Raw genomic sequence first — 20,579 nt, 5'->3', positions numbered from 1 at the left:
CTTGTCATTTAGATATTACGAACTATAATTCATAAGTAGTCAGCATGTTCATGGGGGAACAGACCAGCACGGATAAATAAAGCTCATCTATTTCACTTTAGCCATTCCCCATCAAACTTCTCCACAAGAGTTTTAAAGAGAAAAGTGGGCTTTATTCCACCTTTGTCTCTTACTACAACCAGAAGCATGTAATTTTAAGCAGTAAAGCGGCGAAAACTCAGAGCAGCAGGAAAGGTTTAAAGAAGTCTGCTTAAATGTTAAATCCTTCAATACACAAATTTGGCTCATTCAAGTTCCACTTTTCTCCACCAGGAACCTGAGAACAGAGAGCCGCAGCTGGAAGAGGGGAGACGAAAACATTTCCCAACATAACTAACTTTCCCACTTACCACTAGAGAAAGTTATTAGGAAAAGGACTTGAAAACAAGTTTTCTGCTGCCCAGTACCAAAGCGCTTTATCTGCATAAAGTAACCCGGAGAAAGGCAACAGGTAAAGAACGAAATTGGAACGCCAGTCTCCCACCAGCTTTACTCGGTGGAAGCCAAAGCCAGACCCAAGGCTGGCGGACTCCCTACTAACTTGTCTCACCTCTCTGTAAGTCCAATTTGGTTTCACGGACGTAGTTGTCCGGGTTCCGGCTTAGCATCTTCACCTTCATCTTGGCGCTAGCCTTCCCCGACTCCACGAGCCTTTCCCTCCAGGTACTGGTCACCGCGGCCTCCTCAGCTTCCGCTTCTTCCAGACTACTTCCGCTTCTTTGAGACCACTTCCTGTCATGTGACTTCAATGGATTGGAAACCAGGGGGTTTGTTTGGGCCCTGCGGCGCTCCGTAGTTCCCCGGACAAAGGTTGGCCGGGGGCGGTGATTCAGCTGTGCTCTCGTATCCACGCCCTTCGTCCTTAGCCAGCCGCAGAGGTGGGCGAGGCGAGGCGAGGCGGGCCGGGACGGGGCGGGACCTTGGAGGTGGGGCCCGGCACCCTTCGCTTTCTCTGCTGGCGCGGCGTGCAGCGTCCCTTTCACGTCTTGTCTGCACCAGGGTCTAGCCTTCGTTCCCGTGGCCCCCGCAGCTGAGTCCACGCGCGAGTCCCGGAAGTGGGCGACCGTCGCCACGGTGGCGGCAACTGCATCTCGTCCCACCTCCGCGGCATCAGCCGGCCCTGAGCTTATGACGGGCCAGGGCCAGCCGGCGTCCGGGTCGTCGGCGTGGACCACGATATTCCGCCACGTCCGGTACGAGAATCTGGTGGCGGGCGTGAGCGGCGGGGTCCTTTCCAACCTCGCGTTGCACCCGCTCGACCTCGTGAAGATCCGCTTCGCCGGTAAGAAGCCATTCAGATCCCTGGGCTTCTCGTAGTTGTCCCCCCGAACTGAGTGATAAAAATGTACAAGGAGGCCTTGATTTTCTCTGCCTCTTCCATACTATAGGCGAGGTGGGCGTTGAGGAAGATGCTGTCTGTCCGGGCTCACCTGGGGCCAGATTTGAGGAAGGCAAGTCTGGTGAAGGGGTCTGGCCGCCGTTGTCCTCTTTCCCCAATACTAAGTCAGGGAACATGGGTGAAAAATCTGACAAAAATCCTCATTGGGGTAGAATGTGGGACTCAAAGCTTGGGTTATACAATAAGAAAGGGGTCATCACGTCTTAAGGTTTAACCCTAACGTGCAAATCATTTAGCCCTGGAGGTACAGGTATCCCCCGCTTTTCGAAAGTTCGCTTTACACCACTTCGCTTTTACGAAAGACTTATATCAGTACCTGTTTTCCGCTAACCCCCAAATCCGAAAGAAATCCGAAGAGGGTTTTCGCTATTACGGAAAAAAAAAAAGGCGAAAATAGCTTCAGCATTTGTTTTGCAGCAAGCCCTTGTAGAGACAGCATGTACCACCAGCAGCGAGAGTGGCAACACCAGCTCCTTTCCTGAGAACTACACACAGCATCTCAGCATCAAGCCGCCATAGCTTTGAACTGTGTCTGTGAGCATCTGTGCTTTATCTGGATTTATTTTGTGCATCCGTTAGCAAGGTGCGTGCTAAGGTAATTGCTTCTTCGCTTTATGCAGTTTTGGCTTACTAAAGCTTTCATGCTTTACTTTCGGATAGCGGTGGAAACCTGTACTTTGAAATCTTAGGGTAGCCACTTGTTTGGTCTTAGGGCTGAGAGGAGAATGCAAGTGCTTGGAGTAGGGCATAATCCTCGGCAGATGGTTAGGAATGAGGTTGGGATGGAATTCTTTTGAAAATTTGCTTTTGGCATTTACAGTGTGGCACAAGGTCCGGTGAAGGAATAGGTAACTGGAATCCAAACTATTGTTTTTTAATTTAGCTTTATTGAGTTAAGTGCGTTGAGTTATGTGAATTAAGTGTATTGAAATTATAAAGTACTTTAGAAGATAAACTCTACGTTAAATTCTGGATAAGATAGCTTCAAAGGTCTTTGGTAACTTAATTTGGAAACTTTTCTTGGATTTCAGTTCTCTTATTTCTACAAGTTCTGCCTTGACAATTAGATCTGCAGAAGTGGCTTATCTTGAGTTACATTATTCTATTTACCTAGGATATTTTCTTTTAACATTTGTAGGCTGCTGTGTGGGATTCAGAAGCACCTGAATGAAGTTTTTGCTCTCAGGGAATTTAATAGTTTAATTGTAGGCTTGAGACTTAGTCAAATTAAAAGTAATTGTAGACAACATTAAAATTAAGGACCAAATGGAATAAATCCAAATAGCAAAATGTGAGTAGAAGTAGACTGTTAAGAAAATTATAGGTTGGTGATGGCCATATATATCTGTATGTGTAAAGTTTCATTACATCTTGAGATTCTCCAAAGAAGGTCTAAAATTTTGACAGGTCGAGAGGAGGCAAGAAACTATCGAAAATCAGTGAACATTGTGGAGTGTTCTCCCTAGAAGAAAACCCACAAAGGCGTATAATTTCCGTGGAGTTTATAATGCATGCACAAATAATTATGACAACGAAGAACATTCATTGAGCGTTTATTAGGCGCAAGGCAGTGAACTGAGAACTTAACTTACATTATATCATTTACTGCTCTGAACAACCCTGTGAGTTTACTTTCCCCGTTATATAGGTGAGGTTAATCGAAGTTGACTAACTTGCCCAAGTTACAAGTTTTCAAAGATAGATCTGGGATTTGAATCCAGGCAGTCTAACTGAAGTACCCTCTGGCACTTAACCACTCACCCCAGTACCTCGAGAAATTCCTGGTGTACTGTGGCTTGAATGTGAAAAGAATTTTGGGCTGCAGGTGCAGGCCTGTATGACTTGGTACTTCTCTTCTGCAGCATTTTATGTAGGAGCCAAAGAGGTGACAGTTGAAATGATCAGTGAGGAATAGTGTGGTTGGTCCAGTGAGTTTGACTGTGCCTGAGGAGAGGGAATTCTTTGGACCTGTGAATACTGGTAATATTGATGAAACAGAGAGACTATTGGGAGACCAGTAGGGCTGAAGTGATGGATAAGGTGACCGACATAGGATAAGAGGACAAAATTAAAGATCTAGTAGTTGAAGGCAGGACTTTGTAATAACAAAGCCCACAGTGTGGCTGGGAAATGGCGGTGGAAAAGAAGAAAATTTAGGAAGATGAATAACTGAAATCAAAATAGTCGATTGACCACCACCATTAATGCTGTAGTTTTTTTTAACTGTTTTTTATTGAGTTATAGTCATTTTACAATGTTGTGTCAAATTCCAGTGTAGAGCACAATTTTTAAGTTATACAGTAACATATTCATTGTCATGTTTTTTTTTCGCTGTGAGCTACCACACTAATGCTGTAGTTTTTATGCTTTTATAAAATTAAGCCCTTATAATAAAATTATAATAACCTAGTGATGGAGGTATTAGTCTTGACCATTAAGCCAAACCTGGAATATTTCAATGAGTTCAGGTGCAAATTGGAACTCAGAGGTGTCCAGAGTAGTAGAAGGATTAGAAATCATTTCATGTGAGAAATGACTGGAGGAACTAGTTTACTTTAGTGGGTGGGAAGCACTTATGGTATTTAAAGAACTGCAGTGTGAGAAAGGGAGCTGCCTCATTGTGGGTGATCTGAAGGGCAGAAAGAGATTGAGGGATTGTGGAAATTACAGGGAGGCAGATTTTGGCCTGGCAAAGTGGTGGCACTCAAATGAAACTGGCGATGACTGGCAGGGGTTCAACAGTTTGATGATATAGAAGATATTCTTGTATTGGGTGGAACCATCAAGTGAGGTGATCATTGAGGCCCCTTCTAACTTAAAGGTAGTATTTTAAATCATCGAGAATGATGAGAGGGAGGCCCAGCAAAGAAGAATGTGAGTTGGGTGTAAAAATAGTAATTTTCTAAAATAACCTGAAATCCTAATAATCTGTAAGTTGATCAAGGAACCAAAAGGTAGAGCCCAGTGACAAGAATTGCATTGTCAAGTTTTGTATGTATATGGTATTGCAAGACCCAATAGCATAAATAAACTGATACTAAGTGCATGCTATGTGCTAGGCATGCTTTTAAGAGCTGTATCTGTATTAACTCACTTAATTCTGTGTAATTTTTAGAGGTAGGTTCTGTTGTTCTTCCCATTTTGTGGATGAGAAAACTCAGGCACAGAAAAATCTAGTAACTTACTCAGGGTCACACAGTAAATGTTGGAATAAGGAATTCAAACCCAGGAAGTCTGATTCCATGGCATATGCTGTTAGTTTGAAACCATAATTGGGTACTTTGGTACAGCTAAAGGGTAAAATGTTAGAGGTTGAAATGAAATGAAAATGATTCCAGAAAATTAAGCTTGCAGACTGACACCTCTTTTATACTGTGTAAAAATGGAAGCCAGACCTGGATATTAGGAATGAGATCAGGGCTAGAGATGTAAAAACCATAGCACAGCGATGGAAACTGAAGCTACTCAGTGACTGAGAGAACTACCCTTGTTGAGTGGAAAGACTGCCTAAAGATCAGCATTTAAAGGATGGGCAGAAGAGAAGGAGGCTGCAAAGGAAATTTAGTGACCAAAGAAGTAAGAGGAAAATCAAGAGACTGGAGTGAAACGAGCCCAAAGACGTGTGTTTTAGGAGGTGAACAAGTGAGGTGCTGCTCATGGGTTAGAAGAGGGGAATCTCAGAGTGCACGTGGAGGTCTTTAACTAAAGCACCTGCAGGGACAGGTGGAGACCCAAGCCAGCTTGCAGTGGATTGGGAAGCAGTGGGGGTGAGAAAGCCCCTGCTGAGATTGTAGTTAACTCTTCCAGAAGCTTAACTGACAGGGAGGCACAGGGATCAGAGAGAGACACTCAGGAGACACTTGAGTGTTTATATTTTGATGGAAAAGAAGTAAAGGCAAGGAAGAGAGAGGAGATGGAGACAGAAAGATAATGAGAGAGGTTTCCAAGCAGTTCTGAGAGAGCAGAATCTAGAGCTGTCTCTCTCAAACTTTTTTGACCACAACCCTCAGTAGGAAATAAATTTTATCTTTGCCATCTGGTGCAAGCATGCACCTACACATATTACTGAAACAAGTTTCTTACAGCAATACTTATCATTACTACCTGTGACGTCATTTATGTTTTCTTCTATTCCAATCTGTTGTTGGGTTTTTGTTTTGTTTTTTTTTTTAATGATGTGTTCAGTCAATTTCTTGAGTCATCTGTAGGTTTAGAAATGCTGGCATAGAGTACAGGTAGAGGAGACTGGTTTTATAAAGAAGGACGAACTCTTCAGTGCGACATGGGACAGGACGGGTAAACTAATACCAAACCAATTAAACAGGTTGTAATAGGGTAGTAATGTTAATTTTTTAAAGTCTTTGTTGTCTTTCCTCAAAAATGAAATAAAAATTAGTGCCCCTGTCTCGGCTCCCTCATGCACACTAAACTTTTCTATCTTCCAGTTGTGTCTGTTGGCATCTTTTAGTTGTCATAGGCCATTGTAACAGTTATGCAGGGGATACTTAGATACACATACTAATTCTTTGGTGGCAAGTATTTTCAAGATAATTATAAGGCCATTTAGGTAAAAAATATCACTGTGTTTTATTCATACAGCAATTTTAATTTGACATTAGGGAGGCCCTAGTTCAGATTCTCTCTTTTTTAAAAAATTTTATTTTATTGAGTTATAGTCAGTTTACAATGTTCTGTCAATTTACAGTGTAGAACACAATTTTTCAGTCATACATGAACACACATATATTCATTGTCAAATTCTTTTTCACCATGAGCTACCACAAGATCTTGTATATATTTCCCTGTGCTATATAGTATAAACTTGTTTATCTATTCTGTATATACCTGTCAGTATCTACGAATTTTGAACTCCCAGCCTGTCCCTTCCCACCCTCCTCCCCCCTGGCAACCACAAGATTGTATTTTATATCTATGAGTCTGTTTCTGTTTTACATTTAAGTTCATTTGTCTTTTTTTTTTTTTTTTTTTTTAGATTCCACATATGAGGAATATCATATGACATTTTTCTTTCTCTTTCTGGCTTACTTCACTTAGAATGACATTTCCCAGGGACATCCATGTTGCTGCAAATGGCATTATGTTGTCATTTTTAATGGCTGGATAGTATTCCATTGTATAAATATACCACAACTTCTTTATCCAGGCATCTGTTGATGGACATTTAGGCTGTTTCCGTGTCTCCTCTTCATCTCACTAACTTTGCGGTGGTCTTTTAACTTGTTTTCTTGCTTCCAGGTTTTTCACCTGCACATTCATTCTCCTTGGGCTGTCAGGGTCTCCTTTATAAACACATATTTGATTATCTTAGGCACACTTAGACCTAAGTTTCAGAAATCGGAATTTTGAGGTCAGAGCCAAATTCTCATTTGTGATTTTTCAAGAACCTTTGCAATTAGGTCTGTCTTAGTCTGCTAGGGCTACCATAACAAAATACCAAAGACAGCATGGCTTGAACAACAGAAGTTGATTTCCTCACAGTTCTTGGTGGTGGAAGTCCAAAGGACCAGCAGGGTTGGTTTCCAGGAGAGGCCTTCCTCCTTGCTTACAGATGACTGCCTTCTCAAAAGTGTCCTCACATGGCCTTCTTCTGCATGTGCTCTCCTGGTTTGTCTTCCTTCCTGTTTATAATAGGATGCCAGTCCTATTGAATTAGAGCTCCACCTTTATGACCCCATTTAATTGTAATTACCTCCTTAAAGATCCTGTCTCTAAATACAGTCACATTGGGGGTTAGGGCTTCAGCCTATGCATTTGGGCATGGTTGGGGGATGGGGCAAAATTCAGTCCATTACAAGCTCTTGCCCCTTATAGGCTAATTTCTTACCATCCCTTCCCTCTACCAGCCATACACTTCAGCTCTACTGCATCCCCAGTGTTCTCCCAAACACTGCCAGGTGCTGTGGTGCTTCATGTATTTGCAGCAGCTGTTCCATTTGTCCAGAGATAAACCATTCTCTCATCTTTCTGAAGATAAGCTTCTGATCAATCTTCAAGGCTCCACCCTAGTGTCTTCTCTCTTTCTGTCACCTGACCACACCTCCCAGTTCCTCCTTTACCAGCGGTGGTTGTGTTTCCTCTGTATTCCCACAGCACTTCGTACATTTCCCACATTGCTCATAACTTTGTAATGAGATGCTGTCCTTTTTGCTTTGAAGATTGTACCTTCCTCAAGTTCAGGGTATGTTTCCTACTGATATTTATATTTCTACTTTGCCTGGCAATGATAAGGAATCAATATATCATTTATTTATTTGTTTATTTTACAAAATTTACCTGTGAGCAAATGAATATTTTTCAAAATTAAAGACTTGATCCAAGCTATATGATAAAGCAGGTAAGATCATAGTATTGAGGAAATACAAGGTATGGAATGTTGTTGCCTATTTCTGAGACACTTAATACTCCTGGGATTAAGTGACTTCTCAAAACAATTGAAAAATCAATGGTTCATAGGTATGCAGAGCAAAGGTGGTGTTTTGTGATTTGTTTTGATTTTTAACCTGAAGAGAGAACTTGTGTTGTGAACTTATTATTGAAAGAAAAATTTACCTTGAAGAAATTTATGCAGGTGAATGAGAGACACAAAATCCAAGGAAAGCATCAGAAAGATTACAAAGTACAGGGCAAAACGTTTCTTGAGAGCCACTCTGCTACTTGCTTTTCATAAGAGAGGTTGCTAAAGCTCAGAAAGAAAAAGCCAAATAGTTAATTAGGGAAGTTAGTTACCAAACCCAGGTCTTCTAAGAAAGGAAGCCTCGTGCACTTTAATCTCATCGTGTGGTGTAACATTGTCAGGTTAATGATGAAAGAAATTGACCTTTCCCCCTTTGCCAGGCATTAGTAAACAAGTCAGTTGTTCTTTGCCAGGCACCAGTATGCACAGTAAGGTAGTGGCAAGGGGACAGTGAGCTGGGCGTGCCTGTATATGTAAATTTGTATAAGCTTTCTGGAGGGCAGTTTCAGTATGTATTTGTAACCTTAAATTTATACCCTTTGACCCCTTCTAATTCCCCTTCTAAAGATATAATTTCGACAAATTGTTGAACAGAATATCTTTAAAGACCTTTTATAATAGCAAAAAAAAAAAAAAAAGACAGAAAAAGAAAAAACAATTCACATGTCAACTAGAGGAATAGTACAAATGATGGGATTTCTCTGAGAGGCAAAACCATCTTAGTCAAAGTTTTTGGTAATTTTTTTTGAATCTTGGAAATTTATTTTATAATATATCAATTTTATTTAAAAATCTAGATTATAAATTTGGCATTCTCTTTCAGTTTATTTCCCTGTGGAATACAGAAGGCATATTCAAAATAGGATAGTTCTGGGGCACGGGGTTGCTTAAAAGTACTGTATACAAAGATGTGAGCAGATTATAGGAAAACCACAAGGAATAATATATTCTGGAGCTAGAAACAGTTTGTGCTGTTGAACCTGAAGGGCCAAAGGACAAGGGGAAACAGTCACTGAGAGAGAGCCACCTTGAAAGGAGCTGTGACCTTCCTAAAGGCATGCAGCCTGCCCAAGGCAACCCTTGGAAGAATAAATACCTGCATCTGCTCTCTTCCACCCCTCTGATCTGCCAGGGCGCCCCACTAGCGCAACTCAGCTAGAAGCTCGAAGGCAAGATCAGGCTTCTGGGGCAGAACATGGTAGAGAGGGGTGGACACTAGACCTGGAAAGGACACTAGACCTGGAAACAGTATTCAGGCTATATTAATTGAACACGTATAAATTGAGAGCCTCCAAGGTACAAGGCACTATGACAGGAGTAGACATGCTGCAATGAAGAAGTAGTAGTCTTTGCCCTCACAGAGCATCTTCCTGCTGGGAAGCCAGGATAATTGAACAAGGATCTACTAATTGCAGTGAAGAATGTTTTATTATGGTGGGGAAAGTATGGTATGCCACGGGAGCAGAGAAACTTGACCCTATCTAGACGATAGGAAAGAATCCCCAAAGGAAATGATTATTAAACTGAGACCCGAAAAAGGAATCAAAGTTAGCTGTGTGAAGGAATAGGTAAGGGGAGTGTTCATAGCAGACAGCATAGCCTCTGCCAAAGTTCTAAGGTCAGAGACTAGGTAAGAACTGAAAATTGTAGAACATTCTAGCAATTTTTATCAAATATTTTGAAGTGTAGACTTCAATGAGCCAGGCACTATGCAGTAAGTTCCATAAGGCAGCATCATAGAATTCAGGGAGAGTAAGAGAAGACTGGGGCTCATGGCAGAAGAGTGTGCTGAAGGCTCTTATGTACTATGTTAAGGAATATGGTCTTTCTTAATGGTTTAGGGTGTAGAATTGTTCTAAGTAGATGAATGACTTGTTGAAATGCCTGTTTCTAGAAAGGTTACTCAGCCCCTAGTGCAGTTAACAGAGGCAGGGCAGCAAATCTAGCCATAAGAAGGCTAATTTAAATTCCGTCACTAGTTGAGAAATTTGGTGTCCTGAAGGAGGGTGATGGCAGTGTGAACTGAGAGATGTGGATGGCTCCAGAGAGACTTGTGATACAGAATCAACAGGACTTCTTAACCTTGTTAAGAGGTTATGAAGGGAGGAGTGTTCATGGATGGTCCCCAGGTTTCCGACTTGAGCATCTGTGTAGATGGGGGTGTTGTTTATTGAGCCATACCAAACAAGAGTAAGAGCAGCTTCAAAAGGGTTGGAGAAAACTAGTTCAGTTTTGGATATGTTCAAGCTGCAACTTTTGTTCCTTGTATTTATCTATGTAGATCTGAAGATCAACAAAAAGATCTGGTCTAGAGATAAGAGAACTGGCATTTACTTCCACAAAGAATGGGGGGGGGGGGAATAACCACAATAGGGTAGTCATCTCTGAGTGGTGGCATTGACAGTGATTTTTATTTTTTATGCCTTTTTATGTTTTGTAAATTTTCTACAGCATACATGTTTTGCTTTTTAAAAAGCCATTTTTAATGATTGTATGCTAGTTTAATATTTATTACGTGGAAAAGGTGTTTTTGGAAAAGGTTTTAAAATTACTGTATTTCAGTTGCAGATATAAAGCATCTGAAAATGTTCTTGAATGAAGGAGGGCAGAGAAAAAAATGTCTTTAATTTTCCCTTGGGCTGCTTTGTTTTATTTTATTACAAAAGGTCAATGGCATCTTTGTTTACTTTTTACATCATCTGATTTGTATTGTTGAATTGTCTCTATCATTGTCCCCCTACAACTGTTCACAGCCAGTCTTGTCTTATTCCCTGCAGATGGCTACTATCAACCTTATGAGTGTTCCCATCTGTTCCTTTTACAGCCATATCTAAACACATGTAAAAGTACATGTGTATAGTTGACAAGGGTGGTTTTTAAGTAAGCTAATTATTTTAACATAATCAGGCATCTTGCTATCTGTCTCAATCTTTCTAAATACTTAGAGTAGTCCACAGTATAGATGTCTCATCATTTATTTAAATATTTTCCTATTGGTGGATATTGAAATTTCCTACTTTCACTTTTGCTGTCACACAAGATGCTACAGTGAACATCCTTCTATGTGTATCTTTGTAGATTTGGGCTAGTAATTCCGTAGGATATATTTTTAGAAATGGAACTGCTAGGTCAAAGAATAATTGCATTTAAATTTTTATTGGATACTCTTAAACAGCTCTCAAAAAGGACATGAAAGTGCCTTTTTCCCTGCACCCTCACCAACAGTGGGCATTAACAAACCTTAAAATTGTTTTCAGTCTGGAAGCCAAAAAAAAAAAAAAAGGCTTTTTAATCTAATTTGTGTTTTATTGGTTAGGTTGAAAACCTTTTCAATGCTTTTTTTGGTCTACGGCCATACCACCCTGAACGCTCCCGATCTTGTCAATGCTTCTTTTTTTATTCATGTATACTAAATGTACAATATTATACATTACAGATGTACAGTGTAGTGATTTACAATTTTTAGAGGTTATTCTACATTTATACTTAAAATATCTGCTATTTTCCCCATGTTGTATAATATATCCTTGTAGCTTGTTTTATACCTGATAGTTTGTACCTCTTAATCCCCTACTCCTATGGTGCCCCTCCCCCCCTTCCCTCGCCTCACTAGTTTGTTCTCTTATCTTTGAGTCTATGTCTTACTACATTCACTACTTCGTTGTATTTTTTAGATTCCACATATAAGTGTTATCATACAGTATTTGTCTTATTTCACTTAGCATTATACCTTCCAGGTCCATCCATGTTGCTGCAAATGGGAAAATTTAATTCCTTTTGTATATATCATGTCATCTTTATCCTTTCCTCTGTTGATGGACCCTCCAGAGGATGAGCCGTGCCCGCTGTGAGCCCACTGAGAATGAGGCCGCTGTGGCCGGGCCCCGCCCCTCCCTTTGGGTGCACATTAACAATGGGCCTTAGAAGCCCAGGCTCCGTCCTGCGCACATCCTTGATTGTGGCCAGGACCACAATCCAGTCCCTTTGGGCTGTCTCTGCACAGCCAACCACAGTCCTTGCCCTGGGTTTGTCTGCTGAAGCCCACATTTCAGCCCCCAGCCCCCCACACATGGATTGTTTGCTTTTGGATGTTGACTTGTAGTGGCTGTTCATATATGTTGGATAGTAACCCCTTATAGGTTATATCATTTGCAAATAATTGTCTCCCATTCAGTAAGTTGTCTCTCTGTTTTGTCAATGGTTTCCTCTGCTGTGCAGAAGCTTTTAAGTTTCATTAGGTCCCACATGTTTATTTTGCTTTTATTTCCTTTGTTTTAGGAGATAGATTCAAAAATTTTTGCTACTATTTATGTCAGAGTGTTCTGCCTATGTTTTCCTTTTGGAGTTTTATGATATCTGGTCTTACATTTAGGCCTTTAATCCATTTTGGGTTTATATTTGTATCTGGTATGAGAGAATGTTCTGATTTCATTCTTTTACACATAGCTCTCCAGTTTTCCCAGCACAGTTGTTGAAGAAACTGTCTTTTCTCCATTGTACGTTCTTGCCTCCTTTGTCGCAGATTAATCGACCATAAGTGGGTGGGTTTATTTCTGGGCTCTCTGTTCTGTTCCATTGGACTATGTGTAATTTCCTGTGAATTGACAATTTATGTAACTTCCCCATAATGTTTTTTAGGGATTGTCATTTTCTTAGTACTTTTTGTGTATTAGATATATTAACTCTATACTACAAATTTTTTTTCAATCTCTTGTTTGTGGAGGAGGCTTTCATGAAATAGAAGTTACTTAAAATAATTATTATCTTTTAAGCTTCAAAACAGATTTGAATTCTCCTTGTTTAAGAGACACAAAATGTATATAGCATCACTTATTTTTGCCTTACTCTGCCATGTTTTAATAAATTTAGAACCTGTGAGAGTAACAGAACAGTAACAGAATGGATGGGAAGGATACTTTTTCTACTTTCTATTCTGATTTAGGGGTTGGGGGTGTTGGGGGGGGATGTTGGCAAGAGAATTTCCAGAAAAAAGTTTATCCCATTCTCTACATTTTCTTCCTTGTCACTTCTCACATCTTGTCCCAAGATTTTACCAAGGGCATACTAAGCACTTAAAACTTGGATAAATTCATGAATGTATTAATTAAAAAATATTACGTCCTGGAAAATAATTTTATCTACAAAAAAGGATTTTTTTCTTCTGAATTTACCTCCTTTATATGACTGATTGTGTGATACCTATTTTATATGTAATTCAGAGCTCGAATTTTGGTCCCATGTAACTCTGTGTATCCTTTACCACAGTTAGTGATGGATTGGAACTGAGACCGAAATACAAAGGAATTTTGCATTGCTTGACTACCATTTGGAAACTTGATGGACTACGGGGACTTTACCAAGGAGTAACCCCAAATGTGTGGGGTGCAGGTTTATCCTGGGGACTCTACTTTTTCTTGTGAGTAGATCTGGAAGATTTTACAGTAGTAAATTAAAAGGAATTTTTATTTTCAATGATTTTTTAAAAATCAGTTGATGAAGCAAGATGAATCATTTAATCAGTTTTCTCTGAATTAGAAGGGTTTCAGAAAGAGCAAAGTGGTTTATTAGTCTCATTCTCTGTAAGCTATTTTCAGAGGCATTTGGTCTGGAAAAAAGTTCTTAATAGGAAGAAGGTGAAAGGGTGAGATGGAAAAACAGTCTTCCAGAAGCTACTTCTCGGATGAGCTGAATTCATCTCACAGAAATACATTTGATTCATAATGAAGTTGGAAAAGCAGAAGAGGACAGATCTTGGAGTCCTCATAAGAATACGCACCCGGGAGCTCCCTAGTGGGAACGGAAAGCCAAAGCCAGCGCGTGGCTGAAAGAGTCTGAAGCATGTTCCTTTCTTACCTCGTGTTTGACCTGCTCCTTCACCTTCCTAGCTGGTTCATTTCCTTACTCCTTCACCTGTCAGGTGTCCTCACCATCTGCAATAACTACTATTGCATACTTACTGAAGCCACAGAAAGCACCTATGGCAGCCACATTCAAGTCACTGAGTGTCCGGGAGCCTGGAAACAAAGCATCGTCGCACAGCAGTGGAGGAGCGTGTGCTGTCCTGGGCTTGCCTCTGAGATTTGAAACTGAACCCGTGAATGGGGACACTTTTCTTTGTTTTGAAATGTGGCATTTTGAGGAAAACATCAATACCTGGTGTCCTATATTTTACTTGATTGCTTATAATTTTATGCCAGTGTCCAGACCAATCTTAAAATATTAAGTGAAAGCAAAATAAAAATCAGCCTCAGTATTTATTTTTCCTATTTTCAGTTTTAAGATATACTTAGATGAAACTGCATGTATAAAACTTAATAGTTTTAAAATTGTGTGGATTCTTTAAAAAGAGTTTCTAAGGGCAAGCCATATAGGTTTATGTCTTGAAGTTATAATAAAACAGTGCACTTGTTTTATGTTAGAATAGATTAGTAACATTTGGAACGATTTGTTTAGTTTAAGTCTTCTTCTCAGAGGAAAGTGGAAATTAAGAGTTATAGAAAATAGGCTGATTTAACTCCCTCATTCAGAAACATTTTATGCCTCTCTATTTTCTGCCAAGTATGCCAAGTAAAGCATAAATATCAGTGTGCCACTCACGTGTGGCTCACTCAATTTGCGCTGTGTTCCCATCCACCCCTGTGACTTCTCCTCACGCTCACATTTCCCTGTTGAAACTGCGCCTGTCTCTCCACTCCCAGCTCAACGCTGTCTCCTGCACAAAGCCCTCTGTGATCTCTGGAATAGCTCCTGAATCTCTTATGGTACTGTGTGTTGTCTTTTGTTATATGTTGTGCACCTCTGTGATCCTTGGTAATCTGTTAGGAAGGATCCATGGAGTATTTTACTATCAGAATCGCCACCCGCAGTACGTGAACACAGGTGCTCAGCCCGTGTTCTTTGGCTGCCCCTTTTTTGTCCCTGCCTTGTCTGCTCAGTTGCTACACCTTCCCTAGGTGCAGTCTTTCTGTCTGCTGTTTTCATTAATGGTTGAGCATGTGATTAAAATATTTTACATATGTATTGCCAGCCTTATACATTTGCAGGGAGCAGTGGTATATTCTTGCAGTAATAATTTCCAGCAAATCCATTATTTGAAAAAGGTCTCATTTTGTAGTTGCATTATACATTGACTTCTACTTTTGGGATATTGTTGTTGTTACTTTAAAGCAGACTTTACTACTTTATGACACACATTCAAAAATATTACTCAGCTGCTCATGTTTAATCCTTTTAGTTACAATGCCATCAAATCATACAAGACAGAAGGAAGAGCTGAACGGTTAGAGGCAACAGAGTACCTCATCTCCGCTGCTGAAGCTGGTAAGGCAGTGCGAAACATCAAACGTCAACTTCCAACTGGATTTTCCCTTTTTAAAAATTTTATTTGCCTTTTTTCTGCGAATACCAGAATTTAAATATGCTCATCTGACTATATTAATCAGTTATCACATGAAATTTCTTAGAAAGCAGATATTCTGATGGATTATTCTGGATTTCAAGAGTTTTACTTATCACAAAGGGTGTAACATTTAGAAGAGTTACGACTCGCTAATTTTAAGATGATACAGTGTAGTGTTTCTTCAATTAAAGTATGATTTCCATTTTCGAATTAAGCAATTTAGTAGCCTTGTGTAATCGCCTATGTATGTATAATATTCAGAAGGAAAAAAACAAAGTAGGGCTCATAAGTCTTCATAGCTCCTACTCTGACACCTTGCTGCCTTGGTTTCTAAATGTTTGCTGATTGCTTTTTAAAGCAAGAATTATCTTACTCATTTTTGAATACCCTGCTGCTGGCAGAGACCTGACTCACAGTAGGACCTAATAAATATTTGTTGAATAAAAGGACTACTTAGGAGACTCGGCAAATGAGAAACTTACTCAGATGGTTTTTTGTTTGTTTTTACAAAAATCACCACTTCCTGTAAAGAATGCAGATACTATTTTTGAGGTGTAGTGGCTACTTTGAATGGATTTGAGGAAGATTGTGATAAAGTTGGGGTGGATATACATGTGCACGCCACAGTTACCGAGGTGCTGGATTCCTGGTCCTTTTCCCCTAATCTTCAACCCCTCTGGGGTTGTACTGGGTCCTCCGAAGTGTCTGTGTCTCCTTATCAGAGCCTGCATCAGGACTTCTGCACAGCAGGCCACTTTGTGTAGGAACCAGGACATCTTTGCTGTCCTCACACCTCAAAGGGAAAGTGTTCTCACTTTGAGGTCCATCTCCTTTTTAGTTTACTTTTCACTAACCTCATGGGGAACTTTTTAAGACCACCAAAAAACTGTCTCCCGTTAACCCTAGATCTGTGCCTCAGTGAACACATCTCACTGTTGGGCACCCCCATTCCTTGTGTGAGTGCACTGTTCTTAACTCATATTGTCAGAAGTGAGAAAGTACCTATATGCTGAGTAATATTTAAATCTGATTTCAGGAGCCATGACCCTCTGCATTACCAACCCATTATGGGTAACAAAAACTCGCCTCATGTTACAGTATGATGGTGTTGTTAACGCCTCCCAGCGGCAGTATAAAGGAATGTTTGATACACTTGTGAAAATATACAAGTATGAAGGTGTGCGTGGATTGTATAAGGTAATGAATTATTGTCAGTATACTTTTAATAGCTGACGGTTGTACTTTGCCTTGATTCTGTTGTCTTAGTTCTGAATGAACCATAGTCAGTCCTAGAAAGAAGCCAAACATAGGGAAGAAACAATTTAATGAAAACTGAAATCTGTACTGAAATTATACTTTAAACTCTTATCCTCATTATGGTGAGAGGTATCATTGTGACACACTGGTGGGTGTGGGAAGGACTAAAACTTTGTTGAGTGACCATTTCACTAAGTCACACATTGAGGTCATCCGTTCCTTACTTACCTTCCTGGAAGCTCTGGTCCCTTGGGAACTTGCTTGGTTTAGCCTTTTTTTCCCTCTTCAATTGTTCCTTTATAGGGATTTGTTCCTGGACTGTTTGGAACATCACATGGTGCCCTTCAGTTTATGGCATATGAGCTGTTGAAGTTGAAATACAACCAACATATCAATAGATTACCAGAAGCTCAGCTGGTAAGATGATTCTTGAAAAAAATGGTATCGTTTACATTTATGGGCATTTAGTAGATGGAAATTTTGTCACATGTACTTTGATAAGTGTGGCTATGATCATGAGTACTGACTGTGCCACTAATTTATAACAATCTTCTAGGCTAATGACACACAGATGTTAAAAATAGACCCTCTTAATTAGCCAGAGCTTGTGTTAAGACAGGAAACGGTATTTTTCACTTACAGATCCACTTAAGTGTTTGTTTTCCTGTGTAATTTTTACTTCTGTGTAGTTTTTACTTCTGTATTTTTAGAGAACTCTTCTCTAAAGGAAAACAAATGTTCGGTGTTGTCCTTTAGAGCACAGTGGAGTATATATCAGTTGCAGCACTCTCCAAGATATTTGCTGTGGCGGCAACGTACCCGTACCAAGTTGTGAGGGCTCGCCTGCAGGATCAGCACATGTCTTACAGTGGGGTACTGGATGTGATCACAAAGACGTGGAGGTAAGAGCATGTGGCACAGCAAAACGGCTCTTAGGGGGGACCCTGCACATCTTAAACTGTCCAGTTGACCTTAGTCTTCTAGCAAAGACCACTGTGCGGGGGTGAAAGCATGGAGTTGGCCCGTTTTCCTCATTTACTGCATGGAGAGCCACAAGGACTAACTTCTTCATTTGTAGAATTTGAATATCTAGGTTGACAGTGTATAAATGTCATATAAAATTCATATAAATGTCATATAAAATGTTATAAAATTCAGGTGACATCTGTGAAAGTGCTTTGACAAATGAATTAAAATTTAGGTGTTAAAAAATATTTGAATGGCATTGAATACAGGAAGTCATTCAAACCTAGTTTAATACAATTAAGAAGGCTCCACACCGGCTACTGGCACCATAACTTTCGCAGACACTTGTTTTCCTTGTGTGGAAGAGATGTTTGTTCTTCAGCATGGGAATGTTTGAACTGTTACAGGTAGACAACCCCATGTTTCTTTTTAATTCTAAAAGGTCAGAGCAGAATATTTAAAATTTTAAATTCAGTTCAATTCAGTAAATATTTGAGGACCTCAGTGAAAAGTTTCAAGGCCCTATTCAGTTCTAGGCATTAAGAAAATAGTTTTATTTTTATTTTATTCCAGTATTTATTTAGTGTTGTCTGGCATTTATATAAGCGATAAGATATTTAATGCCAGCATCAGTTAGTATTCCTGCATGTTCACCCATTTACAGGCATTTGAAAGATGGTTATGATTAAAGCACTTTTCAGTTCAGTTTTGAGGTGTCCTTGCCGTGCCTTCCTCAGTTCACAAAAGGAATATACTAAGCCCTACAAATAGCTCATAAACTACATTACTTCCAGACATTGGAAACATGGACTTTACTCCCAGTGCGATTTGAATGCTGGCTCCATGCCCTGTCAAATTTTTGTATCTTCAGGCTAGCTCTGTAGAAAATTAAGTATAAATCTATTTTTTTTTCCCTCTAAAGGAAAGAAGGCATCGGTGGATTTTACAAAGGGATTGCCCCCAATCTGATTAGAGTGACTCCAGCCTGCTGTATTACCTTTGTGGTATATGAAAATGTCTCACATTTTTTACTTGGCCTTAGAGAAAAGAAAATGTAAGCTAAAAGAAGATAATTCCAGTACATTTGCCCAAGACAGCAACATGCTTCTTTTGTATTTGAGATATGAAACCTTCAGAAGAATACTCAACAGCAACATGGCTCGTAATCGAACTCGGTTTATAATCATTAGCAGTCACAGAACCACTGAGTCTTCAATGTTTTTCTGCTCTTGCCTTCCCCGTACACATGGGACTTGGCTACCTCTGTCTGGAATGGTTGCCAGCAACACAACAGTTGAAACTGACACCAAGCGGAGAGTTTCGCAAATTTTCTCCATTTCACTGTCCAAGTACAAGCCGACTGGCAGCGTTTGCTAAGTGGATTAGAAGAATGTGCTTTTTCTGAACTCATTTGCCTGGATTGGCTTTAAAATCAACCTCTGTGCAATAGCAAGAAAATGGCTTCTTAAAGATGTCATTGCTGATTGAAGGATAAATTAAACTTTAAGGATTTGATGAAAAAGATGTTGCCCAAATCCTGACCATTTTAGAATTTGGAAATTTTGGTGAGAAAAAACTCCATATAAAAGGCTTTAGTTCATTCAGTTGGCATGAACTAGAGAAATTTGAAAAGATCTGAGAAATATCTGATATCTGTTGTTATTCCATCCACTAATTTTTTTTCCCCAGAGGCTCTTTTATAATTTAAAATGTAACCCTGGGTTCCATTATTATTTTTTGGCATGGGTACTTAGTGTCTTTTATATGTATAAAATCTGAACTAGGAGCCAGCCTGTGTCAGCTTTTATTTAGCATATTTGGCTGTAAATCAACTTACTGGAGTTGCTTAATAGATCACCTTATACAGATACTGGAATGACTGGGATATGTTTGTTGACATACTGTATGGAAATGCGAAGCTTTCGCTTCTTACTCAGATTTCAGATATATGGGTCCAGATCCCAAATAAATGACCAATCACATTGGTTGCTCAAATTCAGGTTTAAATACAAATTAAAAGGCCATTATCAATTTTACATTTATCAGTTATTGTAAATTTCTGTGACTGTAAAGGCCTGCCCCAAAAGGATGCCAGAATACTAATATTTTTATTTACCATAAACATCTATGAATGCTTTTTGCACTACCATCTATTTGTTATAAATAAAATATTATAGTTTTCAAAGCCATATTTAAATGGTTCTTTGAAAAGAGGTCTATTTTTTATATTTTGAAAATGGCTTTGTTTTAAAAATAAAGATGAATTAAGTACCTAATTGTATTTAATGTATCGCTTATAACATGCAGAGGAATGCGTGGGGTTTTTTGGGGGGGATAATTATTTATTTATTTTAATGGACGTGCTAGGGATTGAACCCAGGACCTCATGCATGCCAGGCACGGACTCTACCACTGAGCTACATCCTGCCCCAGAGGAATGCGTTTTAAATGTGATGTGTTTTTTTTCATACTGCTGGATCATACTGTGATTTATATGAAATCCTGATAGTTGTCGCTGTATGGAAAGACAAGCTGCAATCGATATTTGGAGTTTTAGAGGTAGTGCCATTATTTGAATACCTGTGTACCCCCAAATTAGTAAAACATAATTCCTGCCCTCAGACTTGCAGAATAGGCATGAAATAACTGTAGTTCTAGATTAAGAGCATGCAAGAAGATTTCTACAAGCCCTGTAAGAGTTCTGAGAAGAGGGGAGAGAGAACTCATTCCACTCATTGAGCAGATACAGCGCTCCTTCCTGCTCTGTGCCATGTATGTTACCAAGCACTGAGGCTGTAGGAGGAAATGAGCCAGACAACATTCCTGCCCTGAAGGAATTCTCATTTTAGTATGCCAGAAAAAAATATATAAATATGCACAATATAATTTCAGGTATTAAATGCTATAAATAAACCTACAGAGAGGAGAGTAGTTTTGCTATGTTAGGTCAGGACATAGGGGTCAGGAAACGTCTCTTTGCAGAGGTAGGATCTGAAACATTGACGTAAGGGAGGAAGTGAGCCGCTCTGAGGTATCGCACCTGA

General features: G+C 39.7%; 3 protein-coding genes across 4 annotated transcripts in view; 1 reads left to right on the top strand and 2 right to left on the bottom strand.

Annotated features, from left to right (window-relative positions):
• DCAF13 (DDB1 and CUL4 associated factor 13) overlaps window positions 1-757 on the bottom strand; it is a 29,492-nt gene extending 28,735 nt beyond the window's left edge. Inside the window, exon 1 of the mRNA XM_006212157.4 lies at window positions 590-757. Coding sequence (XP_006212219.2) covers window positions 590-659 — 70 coding nt within the window. The 5' untranslated portion in view covers window positions 660-757. The remainder of the gene's footprint in view (window positions 1-589) is intronic.
• BAALC (BAALC binder of MAP3K1 and KLF4) overlaps window positions 1-20,579 on the bottom strand; it is a 328,207-nt gene that overhangs the window by 141,347 nt on the left and 166,281 nt on the right. The window lies entirely within an intron of this gene.
• SLC25A32 (solute carrier family 25 member 32) lies at window positions 795-19,811 on the top strand. Of its 2 annotated transcripts, XM_006212158.4 has the most exons (8): window positions 795-917; window positions 1,039-1,321; window positions 13,179-13,329; window positions 15,148-15,233; window positions 16,349-16,509; window positions 16,873-16,986; window positions 17,326-17,471; window positions 18,458-19,811. In XM_006212158.4, exons 2-8 carry the CDS (start codon window positions 1,168-1,170, stop codon window positions 18,591-18,593), a joined length of 948 nt encoding a protein of 315 aa, XP_006212220.1. In that variant the 5' UTR covers window positions 795-917; window positions 1,039-1,167; the 3' UTR covers window positions 18,594-19,811. The 2 variants fall into 2 exon arrangements, with proteins under 2 accessions (XP_006212220.1, XP_031547079.1); XM_031691219.2 differs by lacking the exon at window positions 795-917 and having other exon boundaries at window positions 924-1,321.

The sequence above is a fragment of the Vicugna pacos genome, chromosome 25 (genome assembly GCF_048564905.1).
Source record: "Vicugna pacos chromosome 25, VicPac4, whole genome shotgun sequence".
Taxonomy (NCBI): domain Eukaryota; kingdom Metazoa; phylum Chordata; class Mammalia; order Artiodactyla; family Camelidae; genus Vicugna; species Vicugna pacos.
This window is presented reverse-complemented; position numbering and strand designations above follow the sequence as displayed.

Bases quoted from the DNA above. Each gene is read 5' to 3' on its own strand.
- SLC25A32 (XM_006212158.4), top strand. From the start codon at position 1,168: ATGACGGGCCAGGGCCAGCCGGCGTCCGGGTCGTCGGCGTGGACCACG. The intron at 16,510-16,872 runs GTAATGAATTAT...GTTCCTTTATAG, and splicing joins GTGTGCGTGGATTGTATAAG to GGATTTGTTCCTGGACTGTT. The intron at 16,987-17,325 runs GTAAGATGATTC...GTTGTCCTTTAG, and splicing joins GATTACCAGAAGCTCAGCTG to AGCACAGTGGAGTATATATC.